The sequence below is a fragment of the Vipera berus genome, assembly GCF_964194415.1.
Source record: "Vipera berus genome assembly, chromosome: 2".
In the NCBI taxonomy this organism is placed as follows: domain Eukaryota; kingdom Metazoa; phylum Chordata; class Lepidosauria; order Squamata; family Viperidae; genus Vipera; species Vipera berus.
This window is the reverse complement of record NC_138203.1, coordinates 32,480,357-32,505,536: the sequence shown is the minus strand read 5'-3', so window position 1 is coordinate 32,505,536 and position 25,180 is coordinate 32,480,357. Positions and strand designations below refer to the sequence as shown.

At 36.1% G+C, this 25,180-nt stretch overlaps 1 protein-coding gene across 3 annotated transcripts in view; it reads right to left on the bottom strand.

Annotated features, from left to right (window-relative positions):
- Positions 1-9,640: 9,640 nt before the first annotated feature.
- Positions 9,641-25,180, bottom strand: part of AP3B1 (adaptor related protein complex 3 subunit beta 1) — a 165,507-nt gene continuing 149,967 nt past the window's right edge. For 2 of the 3 annotated variants that reach the window (XM_081318391.1, XM_081318392.1), the window contains exon 27: positions 9,641-10,754. In XM_081318391.1, coding sequence (XP_081174517.1) covers positions 10,601-10,754 — 154 coding nt within the window. In that variant the 3' untranslated portion in view covers positions 9,641-10,600. Of the gene's footprint in view, positions 10,755-18,985; positions 19,111-25,180 lie in introns of all 3 variants that reach the window. The other variant, XR_014025209.1, reaches the window with a different exon arrangement.

The window sequence follows — 25,180 nt, the reverse complement described above, 5'->3', positions numbered from 1 at the left end:
AGGCAATCAGAAATTCCAGAATTTCTGTCACTAAGCAGCTTGATCGTGTGAAATCATATGAATTCCAGTCACAATTGCCATTGTCTATAAAAGTTCTAAAAGGAATCCTAGCTATAAAAGTTCTAAAAGGAATCCTAGCTAATCTTTTTCAAGAGCTTCTATAACCTTGAAAGAGGTATGTATTTTAGAATACAGATTTTGAACAATTCATTAAATAGTAATGGGCAGATTAAAGTTTAATAAACTAGGTTATTAGTTTAAATAATTCATTGTCAGAAAAAATATTCAGTTCATGTATCTGCTAGCTAACATGATATACACAACAGCATTTTGGATAGCAAACTATTCTTTAATTAAGGATTCTTGCTTGTAAAGAATACCATAGGCATATCTGGGTAAAATTGAGTTTTGATTGAGCTTCTAGTCAAACTCTGCCCAAAATTTGTCAAACTCAACCAGAACCATCCTTACTTCTAGCAGGGAATGTTGGAATGATCCATCTCACACCTGATGATAACATGGACAACAGAAGCTTATATATTCTAAGAAGAATAAATGGTAAAGAGCATGAATTATACAGTACAACAGTAGCAATCTGAAAAACAATCAACATCATCCCAGATCCATTATATCTTCAGAGATTATTAAAAATAAACACACAAGAAGAGAGAAAACAATGAAGCTGCTCAAAAAAAAAGAATTCAAGAACTCAAATCATGTTCTAGTTGCAATTTATCAAGAAATAATGTATCAGAGATGTATTTTTTTAAAAAATGGATGAAAAAAATAGAATTGATTCCATCAAAAATCAAAATGGAGTATGTTGTGTGGAGTATGAAGCATTCTTTATTTTGAAAAATTTGTTTATTTGTGAAACTATGGAAAAAATTGTTTATTTGTGACACTACAGAAAAATGTGTTTATTTGTGAAACTATCTAATCAAGAAAGATTTTAAATAAACCTTTATTCCGATAGCAACTTGGCAAACAACACAGGAGAAAAGTTATGCAATTTATCAGGAATACATATAGGCTATAAACAGAAAATGTATGATGAAATTCAATTTTAGCCATTTTTAAAGGATGAGTTGTATCTGTTTGTAGCAGTAAAAGCAACAAATACCGTAATCTTGTGGACTTTACAGCATAAATATTGGTTACCGAACAAGGTAACACTCCCTGTATCTGATGAAAGGGACTGTTCTCCATGAATATCCATTAAGCAGTGTACATGTTCCCATATGAACTAAATAATAATTAATTAATTAATTAATTAATTAATTATTAATTAATTAAATACCCACTTTTCTCATGAAGGGCATGGTAACTGGAAAGGCTTTGAATTCAGCAGTTCCACAGCCCCAACCCTGCCTTAGATCCACATCGAAAGTGTAACAATCTCACAGATTACACTATATTTCACCCTCTAGCATTAAACATAGTTCTTGCTCTGATTTTAGAAGAATCCTGCATGATCCTATAGCCCCTGAGATGCCTTTGTAGGTTTTAAAGGAATATATCCTCAGAGAAACAAGAGGGGAAAAAATAATTCTCACAAATGCATAGACTGTGTTTAGAAAGCATAGAAATAAAATGCAAACAGAGAGAAACACATGGGTTATTCACTCTAGTCTAGAAAATAAAAAACCATACAAGAAACATGAACATACTTATTATAAAATAAAATACGTCTAAATGAAATAGACCAGTAATAAGCTCCCAATGCATTTGTTTTGATGTTACAATTTAATGACAGTATTGAAAAATAATATAAAATTTACTTTAAAAATAATTGGTGAATCACAAATGTTAATCTAGTTTATAAACAATACTTTATTACCCAGCATAGATATGAACGATATGTGAAAATGAACAGGTGCATTTACAGAAGGTTAACAGTGCCATGATGAAAAAAGGCTTACCTATATCAATTTATATTTAGACAGGTAGAATTGAATATTTGAAATCTTTTTAACTAGAGAAGCTTGATAATAGCGAAAATAATATTTCAAAAGGGGGAATCATTCTACAGTTCTTGGACTTTGCAGCCCATTAGCTTAGCTAACACAGTCAATCAACACAAATTATGGGGAGTCCAGTAAGAGCTAGAGCACCATTTCCAGTCTCTGACCTAAACCATCCCTTTCTGTAAGCAATGCTTGCTGATAACAATGTGCATAAAGTCAGCAGCTGAAAATTATTATCATGCTCAAGTAAATTACTCACATGAAGCATTATGTATACATTTAGATTACCCTAGACTGGCCAGATTTTTTTCTCTACTCCTGTTATTGCAAACTCAAATTGTTCAAAAATTGTTGCCCTATGAATATGTATGTACACACACACCCCCTAACAAAATAATTGATTCAGTAAAGTTTAAGTTAAAGGGACGCGGTGGCTCAGTGGGTTAGGACGCTGAGCTTGTCGATCGGAAGGTTGGCAGTTTGGCGGGTCGAATCCCGAGTGCCGCGTAACAGAGTGAGCGCCTGTTACTCGTCCCAGCTTCTGCCAACCTAGCAGTTCGAAAGCATGTAAAAATGCAAGTAGAAAAATAGGGACCACTACGGTGGGAAGGTAACAGCGTTCCGTGCGCCTTTGGCGTCTAGTCATGCCGGCCACATGACCACGGAGATGTCCTCGGACAAGCGCTGGCTCTTCGGCTTTGAAACGGAGATGAGCACCGGCCCCTAGAGTCGGAAACGACTAGCACGCATGTGCGGGGGAAACTTTACCTTTACCTAAAGTTTAAGTTAGAGGAAAATCTGTTTCTCTGCTGATGCATATAGTCAGAGGATTGTTAGCAAGGATTCATAGCATTTTTGTAGGAACAAATTTCAGAGATGGTTTCTACTTCTAGTATTTTGTAGCCTTCAGGACAAATGAACTTCATGGAGTTGGTTTTACTGCTTCACATATTGAAAAAAATTACTTGTTTGGACTATAAGCTAGTTTCTCCTAGAAAATAAAGGCTTCCAGTTTTGCTGGTCATGGAATTCAGTTTTCTATCTCCAGCAAATCTTGCATTGTAAAACATTATTCTAGATTTAAATGTCTTAAAGGTAAAGGTAAAGGTTCCCCCGCACATGCATGCTAGTCGTTTCCGACTCTAGGGGCCGGTGCTCATCTCCGTTTCAAAGCCGAAGAGCCAGCGCTTGTCCCAGGACGTCTCCGTGGTCATGTGGCCGGCATGACTAGACACCAAAGGCGCACGGAACGCTGTTACCTTCCCACTGTAGTGGTCCCTATTTTTCTACTTGCATTTTTACGTGCTTTCGAACTGCTAGGTTGGCAGAAGCTGGGACGAGTAACAGGCGCTCACTCTGTTACGCGGCACTCGGGATTCGACCCGCCAAACTGCCGACCTTCTGATCGACAAGCTCAGCGTCCTAACTCACTGAGCCACCGCGTCCCCTTTAAATGTCTTAGACCATGGCTTTTCAACCATTGGTACGGGTACCACCTGTGGTACATTGGCACCTGGCAGGTGGTATGCGACAATCCTAGAAAAGTGGTAGCGGGGGAGGGTAATGAGCTGAACCAGTGGTAGCACCGCACAAGCCTGAGTGAGAGACGGCTGGAGCTGCAGGGCTGTCAGGGCTCAGCAGAAACGCCAGGATCAGCGCTTTTCCGGGGCTGTCAGGGCTCAGCGGAAGCTCCAGGATCAGCACCAGGCTCCAGCTGGAGCTCAGCACTGATCCTGGCGCTTCTGCTGAGCCCAGCAGAAGCGCCGATCAGCTGGAATGTTGCAGCATCTCCAGTGTCTTGTGATTTATATTCAGATGCTTTGCAACTGATTCATATTTATGATGGTCAGTGTCCCAGGGTCATGTGAAGTGACCAAAACCTGCTGCAACCACCCAGCAGATGGGGGGAATATAAACCAAACACCCTCCCATCCCACCCCTGCTGCCAATCTTCAACAGAAATGCTCACAATAAAAACCTTGGACAGGAGGAAAAGTGCTGCCGGGCGGGCAGGCAGGTGTCTTGCTTGGCTGTAGCTTGGGGGGCACTTTTTTCAGTCCCATTGTAACTTCAAACAGTCTCTAAGCAAACTGTTATAAATTGAGGACTACCTGTACTTCATCACTTTTTTCCTTTTTTTGTCATCAAGTTTTTGACACCTTGCTATGCGACTGGTGGTACTCAGATGTTGCCATATCCTAAAAGTGGTACAATGGGTGAAAAGGTTGAAAAGCCCTGCCTTAGACCACAGACAATAATTTTTCTATATTCAGGATCCACACCCTTTTTATTATTATTTTTGGTGGTCACAATCTCAAGGGTTAAAAGGTGGTCTGGTGGTTTTTGTGTCAGTTTAAGGAATGCTAGGATTATAAGAGCCAACTTTTATTTCTTTGGTTTTCTATTAGAAAACAGCATAAGATGACCCTGTCAGTGATTTGCAGTCAAATTTCAAATGGGCTTCACTGCAGCAGTCTAAGAACCAGTTTGCCCATTCCTATTTAAGTATACTGTACTTACACTGAGATTTTAACATCAAACAGAGAAAAGCTAGAAATCTCCTAAAAAATCAGAAATCTGCTTTCAAACATAGACATTTGGATTTTTGAAACTTTAATCTTGTGACTTAATTTCTAATACTGTTCTGTACCAGCCTACTACCGGCCTGCAGAAAAGGCAGGGACAACCCCTTTACAAAAAGGCAAGAGGCTGGAACTAAGGCTGCCAAATTTATTGACACAAAACAGAGCAAACAGAGCAAAACCAAAACACGAACCATGAAACAGGAGCTATTCAAACGGTTGCCTTCAGCAAACCAGCCCTCCCACACATTCCCCTTTTAAACAGTACAAGGCGTGGCTTCTCTCTGCCTCCTTCCAAGGTGCCCCATTGCCTCCCTCTGTTTACTCCTGATTGACTGCCTCCTGCGTCGGGCGTCCTTGAACAGGGCCAGCTGTGGGTCATCTTCATCCACGTTGTCAGGCTCACACAGCTGGGTCTGCGTAGTGACCAGATGGGAGGGGCCTGGCTGAGGGCTCTGCGAAGCCTCAGGGCTGTCCTCTGCAGGCTCTCCAACACTCCCCTCCTCCTCCTCTGAATCGTCCGACCCAACTGTCGAACCCACAGGCTGACCCTGAATCACAACAAATACATTGACAATATGTAACTTCCATATGCTCTCTCCCGCTTTCCATGAGGCATACCTAGAAATGATTAAAATTAGGATACTGCTCAGTCATCATTCTGCTAGTTTAACTGAGGCATTTACAATTGGGTTCGGTAACTACCTACATGATATTTAGATGTACTGTACCTATATTCTACCAGATATTAAGTCTTGAAGGACATTCTTGTATCAAAGTTGTTTAGTTTCCTCATGTAAAACTGAGAGCTAAAGTCCTTCGAATAAAGGTTGTTTCAGTGCAATATTCCCATATTTTCCTTATTGATATGAACTGAATAAAGGGATGTTTACTAGCTAAAATCAAAATGAGATTGAACCATTTAAGTCAAAATTATAATTAAAAAAGCCAAATTGTCACTTCTTTCTCTTCCTTCCATTGCTACATGTCTGTTAACCAACTTAAGAGATAGCAATGGACATTGTCCACCCTATATTGCATCAGCAGTACATAAACATTATTTTCTATATTCTAGTAAAACTGCGTCATGACTTTTACCTGGCAAAACAGTGTCTTCATAGGGCAACAATTTTTGAACCAAGGAAACTCAAACTGGCTAACATACTACATCTGTCCAAAACTGGAACCTACAACAACGTAAGAAAATGAAATCTGGAGAAGTTATGGCTGCTTCATTGCTACAGGCTGCAGCCATGCTGCTGGGCTGCTGGTGCAGTCATGTGATCTTCATTTTCAATGTTATGTGACAATTTCCTAGCCAGTGTTGTAATTCCTCACTTCCCCCCACCCAGCAACAAGAAATTGATTTATCACATGGCTCTTAAAGAAGCAACCACTTCAATATGCATAAACAAAGGCCTGGACCACAAGATCATAATACATTTGTACAAGCTGAAATACCAAACCCAAATGAAGATCCAGAGCTGCATAAGTTGGTATTGAAGCTCATGAACCATGGCCAGAATCTCAGTGTTGGAAAAATGATACATGCAGTAAGAGGTACCCAGACCTGTTCGATTAGCTACAAGATGTGGCAAAGATTGATATCCCATCCATATGAGCTGGTCTTCAGAAATGAGGAACATCAAGTAGGACTATAATGCATAATTATTGAAGGTGTTCAATTGTCATCTCAGTATAAAAATAGGCCCATGTGTCAAATCCATCAAAAACATCATCAAGTATACCATAAAAGGGAGTGATCAGGCAATTTTTGCATTGAACAGAGAAGACAAAATCACGCAGTAGTTGACAGATATATTGGGCCCTCTGAAGCTGTAGCATCAATACTTGGATTTCAAATTATTGAAAGGAACCAGCTGTTCTTTGTCTTCAAATGCACCTTCCACAACAGCATTCTTTATACTTTCAAGATAATGCTGCTGTGTAACTGAATGATATGGCATGAACCACTTTAACAGAATTCATGGATCTTTGTAAACATGATTCATTTGAATGAAGATTGTGAAAAGAATGCAGAAGTTCTTCAGAATTGTTGAAGCTAAAATTCTGGGTTGAGTGTATAGTATTTCTCCATGAAGAGAAACTATTGTCTTGCTAACAAATACTGAAATCAACAATCCGTGACAATTATGGAACCAGCTCAAGAATGCAATGTGAGGACAAATATCAATGCTCTTAATATCAAGATCAATAGGAGACATCATGAAGTTGTTTCTGTATTTTTAAGAAAAATTCAAGAAATACTCTTAATATCAAGATTAATAGGAGACATCACAAAGAGTCTTTTCTGTATTTTTTAAAAAAGCTCAAGAAATTTGGAAAAACTCAAGAAATTTGGAAAAACATTTAAAGAATATAATTTGCCAAAACCAATGAACAGTACAATTAATCAAAATGGTGGCAATAAGGATTTATTGTACAAACTGCACTACAACGGTGACAAATAGCAGGAATTTTAGTAGACAATGAGCCCTATTGAATAATGAACAAAAAGCAATATCTGACTGTGTGTAAGTACTTGCAATCTTTTTTCAATAATTTTCATTGATGCACCATGAGAAATGGGAAATTCATTTGTTATCAGTTTGATCCTTGCTGGAAATGTTGCTATTGCTGTAGCATTATCCGGTATTGCAGCAACATTGATGTCTGGTGGTAGACAGATTCAATATACCCTTCAGAGTGAAAGTGCTCTATGTAACATAAACAAAAAACCAAACACCCACCCCCATCCAATCCTGCAAATTTGGTTTGACATGGAATGCTTAATTGTCTGGGATGAAAGTCCCATTATTAGAAGAGTGAGCTTTGAAGCTGTAGCTGTGGTCTCTTCATGATATATGAAAAATGAGGCCTTTGGGAGAATCTTAACAATTTGCTGTGGAAATTTCCATCAGCTTCCACCAATTGTGAAAAGGAGAAATGTTGCTAATGTGTAGAATACAGGCATCAAAAATCATATTTATGGAAAAGCTTTATCAATTTTTAATTGAAGGGAAGCATACAATTGAGAGAGGGATGTTGAAGACAAAATTCAGAAAAATCAAAATGATGAATAATGAAAATATGAAACACAGTTTATGTGTTAGATACTTCCCTGGAATGATGAAAGAATATTCTTCCTTCAATGCTATCATTAAAGAAGATAACACTACTCATTTCCCTACAGAATTCCTTTATTCAACTGAACTGTAGATTGCCAACACACAAACTGGAATTCCAGATAGGATTTGCCATCATTTTAATGAGGAACTTGGATTTTCCAAGACTTTGCAATAGAATGTGGATGATTATGGAAGAATTCCATAAGAATCTGGAGAAACCACTATTCCTGCATGGTCAGCTGTATGCCACTTTAAGCCAAGGAAAAATAAGTGAAAATGTTAAAATACTTTTAAGAAATGGCAGATCAAACATTAAAACAGCTTTTATATTTGTCTTCCTATGCATCTTAATAAAATATTTTCTTCTTAATTTTAGAACCTAAATAATAGCAATCTGCCTGCAGCCATTCTGTTTCTCTGTTTAAGTAAGGAAATATCTCTGAAAGGATGACCCAAAGGGTCATGGGTCGTCTAGTAATAAATGATTGTCTTAGCATAGGGAGAGAATAGGTACTATTCCATTTATTGCATTGTACATTTTTACCAAATAGGCTGAAAAATTGTAGTGAGAATTGGATGCATTTATGAGAGGATGTCTATCTTTATGTAATTTTAGAATATTAGCTGGAACCAAAACATAAATTATTTTATATTAAACCTCAGTGAAGCATTATATAAGATCAAATAGCATTTGAGGCATTGTCATGTTACAGAAGCATCATATAACCTAACTCTAAAGCAATAATTTTCAAATGGGAGCAAAATATAAAATTGGGCCTTAGCCAATGACACTGCCAAGAATGCAGTAGAGCAGTGAATCCCCTGTAGTCTTTTCTTATATGTGAGGTATATCAATGATGGGTATGTGTCATGTTATGCATCCATAGTACAGAAATACCATGAGACTATGTTACTGAGTTTCTAGATTGCAGAGTACAGCCGATAAATAAGAATGCATTTTAATTGGAAATTACTGGGGTTTTTAAAACTTCTGTGATTCTGATTTCTACAGAAACCTAATAAATTTCCCTCATATTTTAAATAGTAACACAGCCAACAGAAAAAAATATTAGCCGCCTCAAGCTATATGAAGATAAGAAGCTAAAATAGCTCTTTACTGATGATCCGCTCAAGAAAAACAGATTTAGATTGCATCAGTTTTATATGCATTATCATGTTAATAATTGAAGTCAATAATGTTAATACTATTATCAATGCATTGTTCTCATATATCACAATCCTATCTCTATTGCAGCCACCATAAAATTTTCTAGATAAGTTCCAAGACCTTTTGTAACACCCTACAGAGTTGGGGTGGAAGTGGGACAGTGGCGAATGCACAAAATTTCTGCCCCCCTTTTTTTCTTCCTAGCTGTTTTCCCCCCAGCTTTTTTGAAGCAGAACATTCTGTCAAAGAAGTGACACTGGTTAGATAGGAATACATTAAAAAGGTGCATGTAGAGAATCAGTAAAAATCTACGTATCCAAAATTGAACAAACAAATTTTTTTTGGAAATCTAATACTGTTGGATTTCAGAAATAGAATTTATTAATTTTTTATTCATATGCTACAACTATAGGACTATTCTTTCACAAGGAATGTTAGCAACTTTGGAAAAAAAACTATTAGAGCCTAGGGTTAGGACGCTGAGCTTGTCGATCAGAAGGTCGGCAGTTTGGGGGTCGAATCCCGAGTGCCGCGTAACAGAGTGAGCGCCCGTTACTCGTCCCAGCTTCTGCCAACCTAGCAGTTCGAAAGCACGTAAAAATGCAAGTAGAAAAATAGGGACCGCTCCGGTGGGAAGGTAACAGCGTTCCGTGCGCCTTTGGTGTCTAGTCATGCCGGCCACATGACCACGGAGACGTCCTCGGACAAGCGCTGGCTCTTCGGCTTTGAAACGGAGATGAGCACCGGCCCCTAGAGTCGGAAATGACTAGCACGCATGTGCGGGGGAACCTTTACCTTTTTATTGACTGCAGGGTATTCCTTCTTTGGTAGGTTTCTGAAGGTTTCTTAAAAGTTTAATGTGACTACTTTGTGGTCCTCCCAAAACTTCTGAGGATGCAAGTACAAGCACAAAAAGTAGTTTTGCTGGGATACCCAATGCAGTAATGGATTTCATGGCCAGAAAACTGTGAAGGCAGACTGTGAAGTAACTGCACCAACCTTTGAGCACTGCAGCTCTTTTTGTATGAAGTACCTGTAGTCTAGTGCTATTTTAGTAACACAACAAACTAGTAGTGTTTAAATATATAGGACACACATACAAATCAGTTGGGGTGTTATCCAATTCTCAAAAAAGAAAAGAAAAACTCATTTATCATAATGCTACTTTATTATAATCTCAATGTTTAGGAGTTATGCCACCTACAGTAAGCAGATACAAATAAATGATTAATACTGCCTTAACCACTGGACAACAAACACTAAAAATGTTATTCCTTTCAAATGATACCCCCCCCGCCCCCAAATTCCATATCAAAAACTTATCTCATGATGGATCATTTCGGTGATTTCCACAAACATTATTTAATTGTTCTAATTAAGCTGATTTTTTTCTACTAATTTTTCTAAGTCACTTTATCACTTTTTTTCCTGTCTTCACAGAAAATAGAAAAATCATAATAAAACTAGCAGAGTGAAGGGAAAATCAGGCTAAAGGAAAAAATGTGTAAGTAACATTTAAAATTTAAAGGAGAGTAACATGCGTATTTGGTTGGAAAGCGAGGGGAAGTGGAGCAAAATGCTTGTTTGTGTGATAGATATACACTGTAGCATTCTAAAACAGGAGACAAGAATGTCAAGAGTGTATTCTTCCCCCACCGCCAGATGGAAAGGCTATTATTGTAAATGAAAGGCAGCCGTAGTGGATGCCAGGCACTGTTGTGGTGTGCCAGATTCTGAAGTCCAGATGTAAGCTGGTTACCCCTGGGACAGGACAGGCTTCAGCTCTCGCAAAAGAATAGAGCCAATCACCGTCTTCTCCGTGTTGATGAAGAGCTGTGCTGTGGATCCTTCTTCCAGCTCCACTGTGACAAGCACAAGTGACCCACTGTGCACAGTTTTAGCCGCAAACCTAACAGATTAAAAACAAAACTGGTGAGTGGTTCCCTAGAAAACTAACATAAAATGCAGTGTTTGTTTCAGTAATTAAAGGGGTGAAACTTCACAAGACTCCCATAGAATACAAAGCTTTACAAAAAGCCAAACCATTAACACTGCACAATGCAATATGAAAATAATATAATTTTGTATAATTGTATCTATATAATTTGCATAAAAAACTAAAAATTCTTAAAACCTAATAGTTCAGTTTAAATTTGGCCTAAAACAGCTTCACAGGGAACATAACTGATCTGAAGGTTAACTGTATTCATTCAGCAGTCAAAGTCTTATTAATATAATACACATGGTAATCAATAAAAGAAGGGTCTCTACAACATACACTCTTAAGCACCCTCAAAGATTTGAACTTTCCAAATTAACAAATCTTTTCAGTTTTACATATTGGAACATTAAGTAGATTTCTAATGGCTTTAGCCAATAAAAGGAATCATGAGCTATAATCCTCTATTACTAAATTCCAAAACATGAAAAACCTACTCATTACATGGAATTAAAAGCAAAACTACTCTTTTAAGCACTGCAACTGATTGAAAAGCCATTTTAGGCACAATGAACTTCTGTCAATCCTGTTAATTCATTCTACATGCACAGCCAGACCCAAGAGACAGGATAGAAAGACATGGCAAGAGGCTACTTTTCAATGTTCACAAAGCAAACTACCCCCCTCTTCTCTGCTTGAAAAAAACAGGGAGAACCCAAGGCACAACAAAGTTGCTGCACATGGGCTTTTGAAAACACTAACAAGTATGGAGCAGGTCTGCGACCCACAGTGACCCCACTTTGCAGGGCCAATTCCCTCTCCCCTTTCTGAATGACACGTGTCTGAATCAGAGCCATCTGCCTCAATTTGCGCAACATCTTCAGCCACAATAGGACCCAGTTAGCCCTGACAACAGCTCACAATACATAAAAATAAAACTGCTGTGCTGACAGCACGCCATCAGCTATTCAAGAGCAAACCAACTGGTCAGTGTCTCATGTCTGACAATTAGCATGGGCCTTGCGCAGCGCCTCCTGGGCTCCTTAGGGATCTGTTTAATTACCATCAACATAAAAGTGGGAGTTTATCAGCAGATACTCAAAAAGCTTCACTCTAGACTTAATTAAAATATTAGCCTCTTCAGCAGGAAGCAGATTCTCTTTAAATGAAAAGTAATTTCTTTTTTAAAATATTAAGTATATCAGCATCCAAATCTTATAACACATTATACTAATTTAGGAAAATACAAGCCCTTCCTAACTGCACTCTTCATAGGTCAATGTATTTATTTTATTTAGATTAAATATACTATTTTCACTATTCCGCATCTAAGAAGAAAAAACATTCCTATCAAAGCAATGCCAACAGTGCCATTTAGACTTTTCTTTTTCTTTCAGCAAAATGTTAAAATCTATGTTTCTCCCATCAATTTGGAAAGGGTGATAACTAAGTAAACAATACTCTTATTAATCTATTTCTTTATCATTTGTATCTTGGGACTATAGAAGCCGATTATGCCTGATTTCACATAATAAAAGCACCAGAACTGGGGGGGGGGGCTCTCAAGGTTTTTCATAGCCTCAAGGTTCATTTTACTCTTGTTCTAGTCTAAACTGCAAAGTCAATGATGTAAAGTCAATGTTATTATAAAAGCAAACATAGCCCAAAGGCACAATGGGGTCAATTCTTGTCGGGTGCTTTTCGTGTCACTTCAGTAATTAGTTAAGAGAAAAACTCTTTGAAATAAATAGCTCTGAATCTCTTGGAAAAAGATTTTGTTCTAATAGTAAGAAATCCGTACCGTCCATCTTCAAAAAAGTATTAACTTCTCATGTGGCAGAGATTAATGCTGATATTATCGTATATCTAAGACAAGGTAATATTGGAAGCACTTACGCAAGTCAGATGACTAGTAGTGTCTCACACAGCATTTTACTGTTAAGGACAAATCTATTTAAAAGGGTAAGCAAGGGGTTCACAAATATTATGGGTTGTGGGAAGTAAACATTACTTTAGTAAAATAACACCCAGACAACATTCAAAAACACTTGTGTAAGTTAAAAAAAACATACACAAACATGTTGAAAAACTAGTTACTGGAGAACACAATGGTTCTAAAATGATGGAAGTAGTCTACTTAGGAGACCAATATACAGCCTCATATACCCAAGGCATCTATACATAGACACTTCTCATCTATAACCTCACCAAGTTGCTCTGCAGCTTCCATAACCTCTATATACATTTGTACACATTTTTCTTATAAGGGAAGGATATGCAACTTATATATGTTCAAGTCAAACACTTGAAATTATTAAATTATATAATTAAAAAACTCACTCCTTTGGATACTCCCATTAATTATACAAATCTGACAGGGATTATGAAAAGCAGATTTTTTTTGTTTTTATCTTCTCTTACCAAATATCTATATGTATGTACAACAACCATGGCTTATAAAGCAGATGGGGATGATTTTGTTTTTGAAGAGTACAGGTAGTCTTTCATTTATAACCACAATTAGGACTGGAATTTCCATTGCTAAGCAATGCAGTCATTAAGCGAGTTTTGCCTGTTTTTATGACCTTTTTTTACTTGTTAAGCGAATCACCATGGCAGTTAAATGAATCATGGAGTAGTTAAGCAAATTCGGCTTTCACCATTGGCTCTTTCTCTTTTCACACACACACACACACACACACACACACACACACACACACACACTTATATTTTTATAAATAACTTAAGATGCCGAACATTTTGTCTTTTGGAAGCCCTCTGGGAAGGCTGTAAAGGTGATCATATGACCCCAGGATGCTTCAGCTATTGTAAATACATGCCAGTTGCTATGTGCTTGAATTCTGATCACATGACTGCTGCCCCAGTCATTAAGTGTGAGGACCAGTCATAACTCACTCCTTTCAGCACCACTGTAATTTTGAACAGCCATTAAATGAATGGTCATAAATCATAAGTTTCGAAATTAAAGGTTGATCATTTTAATGTATATTCATTTTGAAAAATAGATCTACACCTAAGAGAAATATGCCTGGTAACCTTCATAAAGAAAAAAGCCCTTCAGATTATGTATGGTTACCCTCGTCCTTCAAAGGAAGCAATAAAACAATTTCTAATTACGAAAAACATTCCTGATTTTAAATTCTAAAGGAAAAAACTGCTGATTTTTTTAACCAGTCCTATTCCCAATCTCTTCTTCACTCTTAAAATGAAGATAAAGATTTATACGTTGGTCTAGAAATCACAATTTTCAGGATCAGAAGGCTACTACATTGTTCCTTTTATTTTAAAAAGATTTTAATTGTTTATTCACTTATTTAACTACTGGCCACAAAATATTTGCAACGCTTTTCAACTACATGCTACAAGTTCAATTTCTTCCTCATTTCAAATTAACCAGAAGCTGTTACAATATGCTAAAACTTTTTTCCTACTCTCTACATATAGCTTTCATTTATTGCCTGCTGAAGCAGACAGAATCCTATTAGTAAGAAAGACGATCACCAAAGGCCCAGCCCTAGCTGTATAAAAATAATTAGCCCAAAGTTGACAAATGAATAATGAAATTGTACAATGAATTAATCTTCCAATCCGAAATACAAGGGTAATCTTTGAGCACACATGAAAAGAATCTACAATCTTGTAACTGCTGTAAACCATAAACTTAGCATAAATCAGTCCAAAGTACGGTAATAAAAAAAAAATCTTGTTCTTATCAGTAACATAAAGAGAGCTGTAAGTAATAAAGAAAAGTCACTTAGAAAGTAACTACATGGTGAAATAGAGTTTATAGAACAATTAGTTTCTACAAATTAATATACTGTACATACCCAGCATTTTTTTTCTCCAGCTGTGCTTCAAACAAAATAAAGTCACAAAACCCCCTCTCCCCCACTTTTTTATATTGGAAGTTTCATAGTTATGTGTAGAAAAGTATGGTTGCAATTGTATTGTTTTGTTTCATTTTATTTTTCTTATAATGTAGTTACCACAATTCAAATCTCAAGCCAAGCCATAAGTATTATAGCTTGGGAAACAGAATGGCATTTGCAGTTATTTAATATTGAAAAACACTACAAAAAAACCTCAATTTGATTTGTATCAACATTTAATAGTTATTCTGGCATTTAGTATGTTTCTTAGGTTATTATGACATTTTGTACTTTGAAAAAGAATTGGTTTTCCTGCAAAATTCAGTATTTCTGTGTTAAAAAAGGAAATTATAAACAGTACCATTGTCTAGTTCCCATTATTGAGAAGCAGCTGTAATAATCAAATTGTAAAATTGAGCTCTCAGACAGAAAGGTTAATTTTACACAAATAATCCATAGTAGTTTAAACATAAACCGGCTTGCAAATATGCTCTGCTTAGAGAATCAGTTGACAATAACAGAAAAAAAAGGGATCCACTTATTTTGCACTTCCTAATTTCAGATATAAAAGCAGTGCTGCTCTCTAGTGGACAGCAATCAGGATAGTTGCCTTACCTATCTTGATTCATCAAAAAATCCAAATAGCCCACAGGCAAGCTTAAAACTAATACACTACTTTTTAAAATGGAATTTTGGTTCCACATGACTCATAAATAGTAAAATTCTGCAGAGATAATCTTTGCACACAAATAGAAATATATTAAATTAAGATAATTTAATATTAAATCCAACATTAAAACATATTCCTATTAATAAGGACATGTACTACTGCAAGACGAAGTTAAATAAGCACTCGATCATTAATCAGTCAGAAGACTACAGGATTTGATGGAATATTTAAATAAATATGGCAAGTAACAGAAGAACCAAACAGTGACAGCAAATTGGGAAGAATACAGTAGACAATAGATTAGAAATGACTACACACAGATACCAAAGTAGCATAGAAGAGAGACTTAACGGGATCCAATTTTATGCTGACAAAATAATCATCCAGTGTAGATTAGAGTCTTATATGAAAAGGGAGATGCCAAATATTCAAGCTGGTCTTAGAAAAAAGTGAGGAACAATTTTGTTTTATTATTTGCAAAAAAAACATGTTAAGCCATACTTCCAAAGCTAAGTGCCTTTTCTATGGACTATGGAAAAAGGAATGATAGATGTCATTTACTTGCATATCTGAACTCATTTCATAGCAAATTGGAACTGGGGGTTGGGAATGGAGGGGTACTAATACTTTTTAACCAAATCTATATGCCACTAACCCAAACTCAGTAAGGTAGAAATGAAGGCCTTGGAAAACATATTGAGATGCTGTAACATGTCCATACCTAAAATATCAAAATTCTGCAAGCAATGGTTTTTAACCTATGAGTGTTTATGGAAGCAAAAATTGCCCTTTGAAACATGGTAGAAAGAATATTGACACCTTTGTATTTTGGTGATGGGGAAAAACTCCTAAATATTGTAGCTAGCTAAGCTCAAACTGTCATATTTTGGACTCACAATAATAAGAACTAGCTGTTTTAGAACAGCTGGTAAAGCTAAAAGAAAAGAAGATGACAATGGCCAGTATCAAGGCAGATGGAGTCAATTACAGTGGTGTTGTATGCACCATTGCAGACCTGACAATAGGTCAAATCTTGGAGAAGATACTGTATATCTGTGTGGTTGCTAAGAGTTGATAATGACTTGATAGCACATAATAAATAAATCTGTTAAATTCAATACCTAGGCATAAAGCCTCTCACATTCCAGAACCTAAGCCCACCTCTGAAACTCAGAAAAAATATTCCATCACTTTAGAATAATCATTAATTTCTCTATTGACAGGATTGGGGATAGGTTCATTTATATGGATACATACGTATATACTTCAGTGCCTTTATTTTTACATTGGAAAGACATTCAGAGTATTTTTTAAGGACTAACGACAACCATATCCTGGAGGAATGGAAGGCTATGAGTTTTAAACTGGATGGTTATTAATTGCCTAGGGAAAAGTGTTTGAAAATCAATATTGACATTGAAAGTCAAATATATATAAATAAAGTAAGAAAAACTGATATCATATTAAGTGAGAAGCTGAGTGTCATAATGAAAAATTGTTTTGTGAATACATTTTGTTGTGCAAAATCTTCAACAATTCAAAAACTAAAATTTACATTTTTGATCAAGCCCAGGGATGTGAATTTAATGGCTAAAATTAGTCATTAATACACTAGAGGCTGGAAGATTTGGTTTTCAAAGCATTATTTAAATTCTAGAATAGTCAACTAGTGGTTGCTAAAACAAACAATTCTCTGGATTGTAAAATGTAATCTCTTTTATGCCAATTGGGGACATCCGCAAATGGATGTTGGTCAGTAGCAGCTGCACAGTTAGAATTCTGAGACTCTTCATAACTTCATAAGCATCACAAACATGTCACAGAACAAGAGTTTGCAATTATTCCCTATGCTGTGTGCAATTATTCCTATTACTCACAAAACTGTGAATCTTCAAAAATACTGAATTGGCCCATTATCATCTTTAGACTTTATCCGCACTCAATGATATAAGGCAGAAAATTTTCTAGTGCTTAATTTTTATATAGGAAATTGTATGTTTCACACTGTTCATTACTAACAATAAGAGATGCTATTTCAAATATAGTATTAGCCAAGCTTGCTAGTTGGAGAGTTTAATCATTTCCCCCCAAGTGGTTATCTCTAGCGAGTATGTGAGAAAAAATATGTATAGTACTTATATTTACTATAAAAACAACACAAAAAATTATGAATGTTTATCAGGAATAATATATTATACAAATTTTAAAAAACTAAAAATCATATAATATTCTAAGTATTTTAAGAGGATTGTTTTGTTCATTGTGGACAGAAAAGAAAGTGTTCTTACATGAAATGTTTTGTGCAGATAAGCCTAATTTGCATAAGAAGGATTTCCAGGAAATTTTCCAATTCAATTTTTTCAGAAAATAATGGAAACATAGTGATGTGCATTATCAGCTGATTATGAATGTGATTGCATTGCTCATAAACAAAGTTTCATATTATAACAATGCTTTGCCATCAAGAAGTAATAGCATTCTAACTATATAATTGATGATTTAGTAAGATGTAATTTCTTGCAGGTAGAAAAAAGTAATTGGTAATTTTGGTAGTATCATTTCTCCAAAAGCATATTTATTTCATGTCTGCTTCCAATGAAATTATGGTTAAGAGTTCATACAACACAAATACCAAATGGCTATAATTAGAATTATGAACTGGCCCAGCATACACACAAATTTACATATATTTTAAATCTATATGACTGCAATGAATATGCAACTTTCATGCTGTTAAATGACAGACATGAAGCACTATTTATGACTATTTTTTACTTCTCAATCATCCATATGGGATATAATTTAAAATAATAGTCTTAAATATACATTGGAAATCAATTGGAATTTTAATAAAAAATATTTTCATTAAAAGAAAAATGTTCAAAAATGACATTATCTTTATTGGTGACAGATATTAATTACCTTTATTAAATTGTAATAATTTCCAGTATAGTAATTATATATTCCACAAGATAATATTACCAACCTTACTACTGATAGTATAAGGCAACATCACTCTAGCTTTATACTGAATTAGAGAAAAGATATAAATGATTTAATGATTTTTGGTAAGTTACATGAATCGAAAGATACCCATTTCTAGATTTATTTTTTTATTCATTCATTCATTCCTGATACCTTACAATACCTACTGGTACTTGTCCCTAACATATGAAACAAGCTTCAGCAATAAGCTGCAACTGAACTGCAGAGACAACCAATGTACAATAATTTCTTAAAATGTCAAAATTGAGCATATTTAATGTAAAAATTGTAAATGTTGTTGCCTGAAACAAGCATATTTAGTGAACACCCAAAACTTCCATGTTGTATGCAGCAAAACAACTGAAACAAAAGTTCAAGCCATCTAAGTGGAAATTAAATAAAATAAAATTTTTGGTAGTAGTTGAAGATGCCATGAGTGTTCATTAGTATACTGAATGCTTTTTTCTAGATGGACATTTATTTTTTTCTTTATTATTATGTTTTTCTTACTTTTCAAAATATAAGCAGCCCAGAGTTGTCTGAGTTGGAAAATCTCTAAATTTAATAAACAAACTGAAATGTTGCTAGATGATTCCATTTCAGAATGCACACAGGAATTAGATGATTTGTTTGCATGCCTCTGCAAGCAAGTGTACCTGTTTGGTAAACTCTTAAGCCTGTGTTGTTCTAGCTTTTCATTCTCCTGCTGCCATGGATTGTAGAATCCGGACATTTGTTATCATTCCAGAGCAGGAGATCTCAAAGTGTGGAGTCACAATACCTGTGTCAGATACAACAGGGGAGGTGAGGGTTCATTTTTTGTAACGTTATTCAGGCTTTGTAGACTTAAGTCAAATTTCTGGTGTTTGAAAACAGAAAATGATTTCAAAGGAACAAGGACAATAGGGACTGCCTGATTTGAAACTGTATTTTGCAGCTTAGTTGGGATGAAAGAGCGAGTTTTGTTGAGAAATAAAAGAATTTTAGAATTAGAAGCGCACAATTTGAAACTTGGATGGCATGGTTTTCTATGGTATAATATTAAGGTTAATGAAGATTTTACAAATCATTTTCTTTTCTTTCCCTTTCCTTTACTATTTTGTTTTTTAAATATTATTCTTTATTACTTTCATTTTCTAGATTTTGTTAAAATGTCTTAAATAAAAATTATGTTAAGCGAAAGAAAAAAACATTTTAAAAATGCAATCTAGCAATACTATACAAAGTATGCTGTCAAGAAAGCATAATAAAAGCTACATCTAGCTTTTCTTGCCAAATCCCAATTAAATCCTTAGTTTTATTGGGGGGACTGTTGGGAGAGGCAGATATAAGCAAATTCATATATCATTTTATATGGCAAAATTTGAGAATCCCTGTATTAGAAGATGAAACTTTTCTACTATGTATGTAATTGGGGTTACTGTGGCAAGGTTATTTACTTTCACTTCCACAAAGCTTTTGACAAAATTCCACAACAAAAGTACCTGAATAAATATAAACTGTCCTAGGATAACAAAAGTTCTCTTAAAGAGCACATTACAAAACAGAAAGCACTGTAAAAGGTCATTTTTCACAATGGAATACTGTATTGTATGGTAAACAAGTCAGATATCACAAGGATGTGATTATTAACTTGTTTATATTCTGGAGATGTGGGTGAGAATTGCCAGCTTTGCAGCTGACAACAAATCAAGATGATAAGGGAAAATACAGCTGTATGCATTAGAAGTGGCAACAAAGTCATGACACAGTTCACAGAGAAGTCTAACCCAGTGAAGATTATCCATGGAATCACAGTTCAAATATTAAAAGCTACAACCTGACAAATGTTTATTGCACAATAAAACTATTTTTCTTCCATGGTGATAGCTGGAAATCATATATTTTTCCAGTTAATAAAAAGTGAATTTTAACTATAACAGATACAATTGTAGTGAAATTATAAAATAAACAAAAATATATTTTCCCTTATGCCATCATTTTGCTGAACACCTAATTCCCATGGTACTATCATCTAAGTATATTTACCCATGTAGTATAGCTGCATTACCTTCTCATCTGTTCTACTACCTTCTCTTATTGGTATCATTATTATGATTATTACTTTGCTGTTTTGCATGTACAGTGAGAGTTTATGCACAGGAAACAAATTCCTTGTGTGTCTAATCACACTTGGCCAATAATGTATTCTATTCTATATATACTGTGCAATAATATACATTCCAACATTCTTTGATTTAATCTAATATATAAATTAAAATGTTGCCATAAAGAATATGTTTAGTATAGTATTTGTTTGCACCAATAGGAGGAATATTTAAATGTATTTTTAAAAATAAAATGTGTGTCTGTATACATTTGTTTTCATAGTAAGCACAATATTCTCAATAAGCATGCCTAAAATTCAGAACAGTAAGAGAGGATTTCCTCATCCTGCCCAAAAACTGTAAAAAAAAGTTGCAAAAATATATAGAGAACTTCCAAAAAGAATTACACTGAAAGATGTTATATTACAAAAACATCTGCTTAGCCCTGAAACACAAGAGTGAATGAGAAAGAAACTCAAGGCTGGCCCACCTTGATTCTCTTGGGTATGAGAGGGAGAAAAAAGGGAAAGTCAGCCAGACTTTCAAGATTCTGTTATTGAGTTTCCTTAAAAATGGAGGCTTCAAGAGGATTGAGAAAATAGCAGCTGCTTGCTGAATAACACATGGCTGCTATGAGGTTTTCTCTGTAGGAAACCTGAGCCTCTCATCGGCTGGGTGCATCTCTCAGAAGCTGCAAAAAACAGGAAGTAAGTTAGGTGTAGCTAGGCCTAAGACCAAGTCCTTGAAGTCCTGGATAGCTGAATGGCTTTGGGGGGGGGGGGAAGCAAGCCTAAAGCTTGTGAGCTGCACCAGTAGCCTTGTCAGGTGGCCTGGTTTAGAAAACAAACTGAAAGCCTGCAGGGACCTGATGGGGATGGGGGAGGGAAGCAGGCCCAAGGCTTGCGGGAACTTGGATGAGTGGGGAACAAAGCATGGATGTCTCATGGATCCCTTATAAGGCCTGAGGCAGACAAGATTATGGCTGCCCAAGCATAATAGGCAGGCTCCATTATGGTTGTAACCCAAGGACTACTGGTGTCACAAAAGGCCGATTGTATCTTCTCATTCTCATCAGGCCTTAGAAATGTCTCAATCGAAGTGGAAAAACTCTGTATATGTCTTCTGTTTGATTATCTGTATAATCATAAGTCGTAAGCTATAAAAGGGTATCAAAGTGCTAACATGAATTTAGTAGCCTATGGGGAAATTTATCTGCATACAGTGCGGATGGCAAACTAGACACACAGTTTGTTCATTTCCAATTGGTTCTTCCTGAAGTCCACAATAGTAAAAAGAAAGCAAATGTTAGTTACTTACTGTGTTGTCTGAACCAGACAGCTGGCTAGCGGTATTCCTTATAACTCTACAGAGAGGGGAAAAATTATTTGATCCCCTGCTGATTTTGTACATTTGCCCTCCTATTGGTGCAAACAAATACTATACTAAACGTATAGTAAAGAAATGATCAGTCTATAATTTTAATGGTAGGTTTATTTTAACAGTGAGAGACACAATAACAAAAAAATCCAGAAAAATGCATTTCAAAAAAGTTATACATTGATTTCCATTTTAATGAATGAAATAAATATTTGATCCCCTATCAATCAGCAAGATTTCTGGCTCCCAGGTGTCTTTTATATAGGTAACAAACTGATATTAGGAGCACTCTCTTAAAGTTACCTATATAAGACACCTGTCCACAAAAGCAATCAATCAGATTCCAAACTCTTCATCATGGCCAAGACCAAAGAGCTGTCCAAGGATGTCAGGGACGAGATTGTCGACCTACACAAGACTGGAATGGGCTACAAGACTATTGCCAAGCAGCTTGGTGAGAAGATGACAATAGTTGATGTGATTATTCGTAAATGGAAGAAACACAAATTAACTGTCAATCTCCCTCAGTCTGCGGCTCCATGCAAGATCTCACCTTGTGGAGTTTCAATGATCATAAGAATGGTGAGGAATCAGCCCAGAACTACATGGGAGGAGCTTGTCAATGATCTCAAGGCAGCTGGGACCATAGCCACCAAGAAAACAATTGATAACACACTACACCGTGAAGGACTGAAATCCTGCAGCACCTGCAAGGTCCCCCTGCTCAAGAAGGCACATGTACAGGCCCTGAAGTTTGCCAATGAAATCTGAATGATTCCAAGGAGAATTGGGTGAAAGTGTTGTGGTCAGATGAGACCAAAATCGAGCTCTTTGGCATCAACTCAACTCGCCATGTTTGGAGGAAGAGGTGAGATGCTGCCTATGACCCCAAGAATACCATCCCCACCATCAAACATGGAGGTGGAAACTTTATTCTTGGGGTTGTTTTTCTGCTAAGGAGACAGGACAACTTCACCGCATCAAAGGGACGATGGACAGGGCCATGTAATGTCAAATCTTGGGTGAGAACCTCCTTCCCTCAGCCAGGGCATTGAAAATGGGTCGTGGATGGGTACTCCAACACACAGCCAAGGCAACAAAGAAGTGGCTCAAGACGAAGCACATTAAGGTCCTGGAGTGGCCTAGCCAGTCTCCAGACCTTAATCCCATAGAAAATCTGTGGAGGGAGCTGAAGGTTTGAGCTGCCAAATGTCAGCCTCGAAACCTGGAGAGGATCTGCAAAGAGGAGTGGGACTTGTCATAAAAGGGCCAAGTTTGAAGACCCCTGTATTAAGTCATGTTTTGTGAAGAGGTCAAATACGTATGTCACTCATTAAAATGCAAATCGATGTATAACTTTCTTGAAATGCGTTTTTCTGGATTATATTCATAATTGTATTTCCCTATAACATTATGGTGAAAATCAAAAGAACTATTGTAGTGATTCCTTGACCACTGAATGCATTGATAGGATGATACAGCAATTTTTTTTTATTTATTATTTTTATTTTAATCCCATTTATATCCCGCCCTTCTCCGAAGACTCAGGGCGGCTTACAATTTAAGCACAAACCAATGTGCTTAGCAATAGCCTTCATTCTATGTATATGCCTGCTTATTAGGGCTTTCGCCCCCCCCAAGCGGCATTATTACAAAGTCAGCTTAATTGCCCCCAACAATCTGGGTCCTCATTTTACCTACCTCGGAAGGATGGAAGGCTGAGTCAACCTTGAGCCTGGTGGGATGCAAACCTGCACTAATTCCAGGCAGCTGGTGTTACTTAAGGAGGCATTAGCCCACTGCTCCACCAATGAGAACCAAGCCTGCTATGCTATGTTATGCCATGCCATGCTATGCTAATATTAATATAGTACAGTATAGTATAGTATAATTAATGTTTATAATAATATAATATGACATAACAACATATTTGCATATTTGATTAAGATAAAAGCAATCATTTTTACGGGGAAGGAGGTTCAGCAAAAGCAAAGGTTGAAAATATTAGTAAAATGCTCAACTCATACATAAATAGACCATTGCAATATTTTTTTCTTTCATAATGCTCCATCTTTCATCACAAACACAAAGACAAGAAAAGAATCTTATTTTAGAAGCTTTATTTTGCATTCAACTGCACAATTTGTCAAACTTGATCAATAAAACCAAGTATAGTTTTTAAAGTGATTATTGAATGTTTTAAAATAGAAATTGAGTTTTAATTCATTCGTATTATTGAAAAGTGAAAAAATGTTTCTGTCTAATTCTCTAAAATGGGAGCTGTTCGTTATATTGAGAAGTTAGCAAGCATAGGTATTTATTGTTTGAAATTTGATATGTGCCATAAGTTTGAAAGTTCAGAAAATGTATGCACAATGAATTTTACAGCTTTTCAAATACAATAAAATAAAATGTAAATTTTAGTGTAAATTTACATGTAAATCACATGTAAATAATGTTCAGCTAATTCTATTAAAATAGCACTAGAAAAGACATATAATTTCAGCTTACTGATGAAGGCTGGAAGTTTCCTATAGCAGGGGTCCCCAACCTCCGGTCCGTGGACCAGTATCGGGCCACAGCATATCAGCAACCAGGCCACACAAACAAGCAAAGACCCATCAGCAAGATGCAGGCAGCACACAACCACGCACCCTCTGGTCCACGGAAAAACCATTCTCCATGGAACCGGTCCTTGGTGCCCAAAAGGTTGGGGGCCTCTGTCTTTCAGTATAACTACTTGGAATTTGGCCAAGTAAATACTATTGTCAGTTAATAGCACACCAGTGTCTTCTTTTATTATAAGGCACACCAGTGTCTTCTTTTGTTATTATTATTATGGTTTGTCACACAGTTGGCCCGACGTTTAGACTGGATTTGGCATTTTAGCCATGTATCGAGTCCTTCCCAAGGACCTGGGATAGACAGATATTGTTTGATGGTGTTAATGATGTTGTTGCAGGATGTAATTATGATGATGATTATTAAACATTTACCTTAAAATATGAACATTAAGATAAGGTTCATATTCGATGATGGTAAAATTATAGTGTTTCCCTTTTAAAGGCTGTATCACATGCTGTTTTTTCAGTCCAGAAATGAATTTCAAACTGTGTAATGCTAATGTTAGATGTTAGAATACAACTCATTATTTTAAAAAAATACACCCATTCTCAAAGAAATCTTCTAACAATGCTCAATCAATTGTAATGAATATTTCTACTTAAGGCAAGAATCTGTTTAACAAACTTCTCACAACCTGTAGTTAGCTTTTCTTCATCCTTTTTTCTTACACCTTCATGAGAATATTTTTGTCACAGATCCTAAATTACTCAGTACTCTTCCCTTGTTTCAGCTTATTTTTCAAGGTCTCACTTATTACAGTTG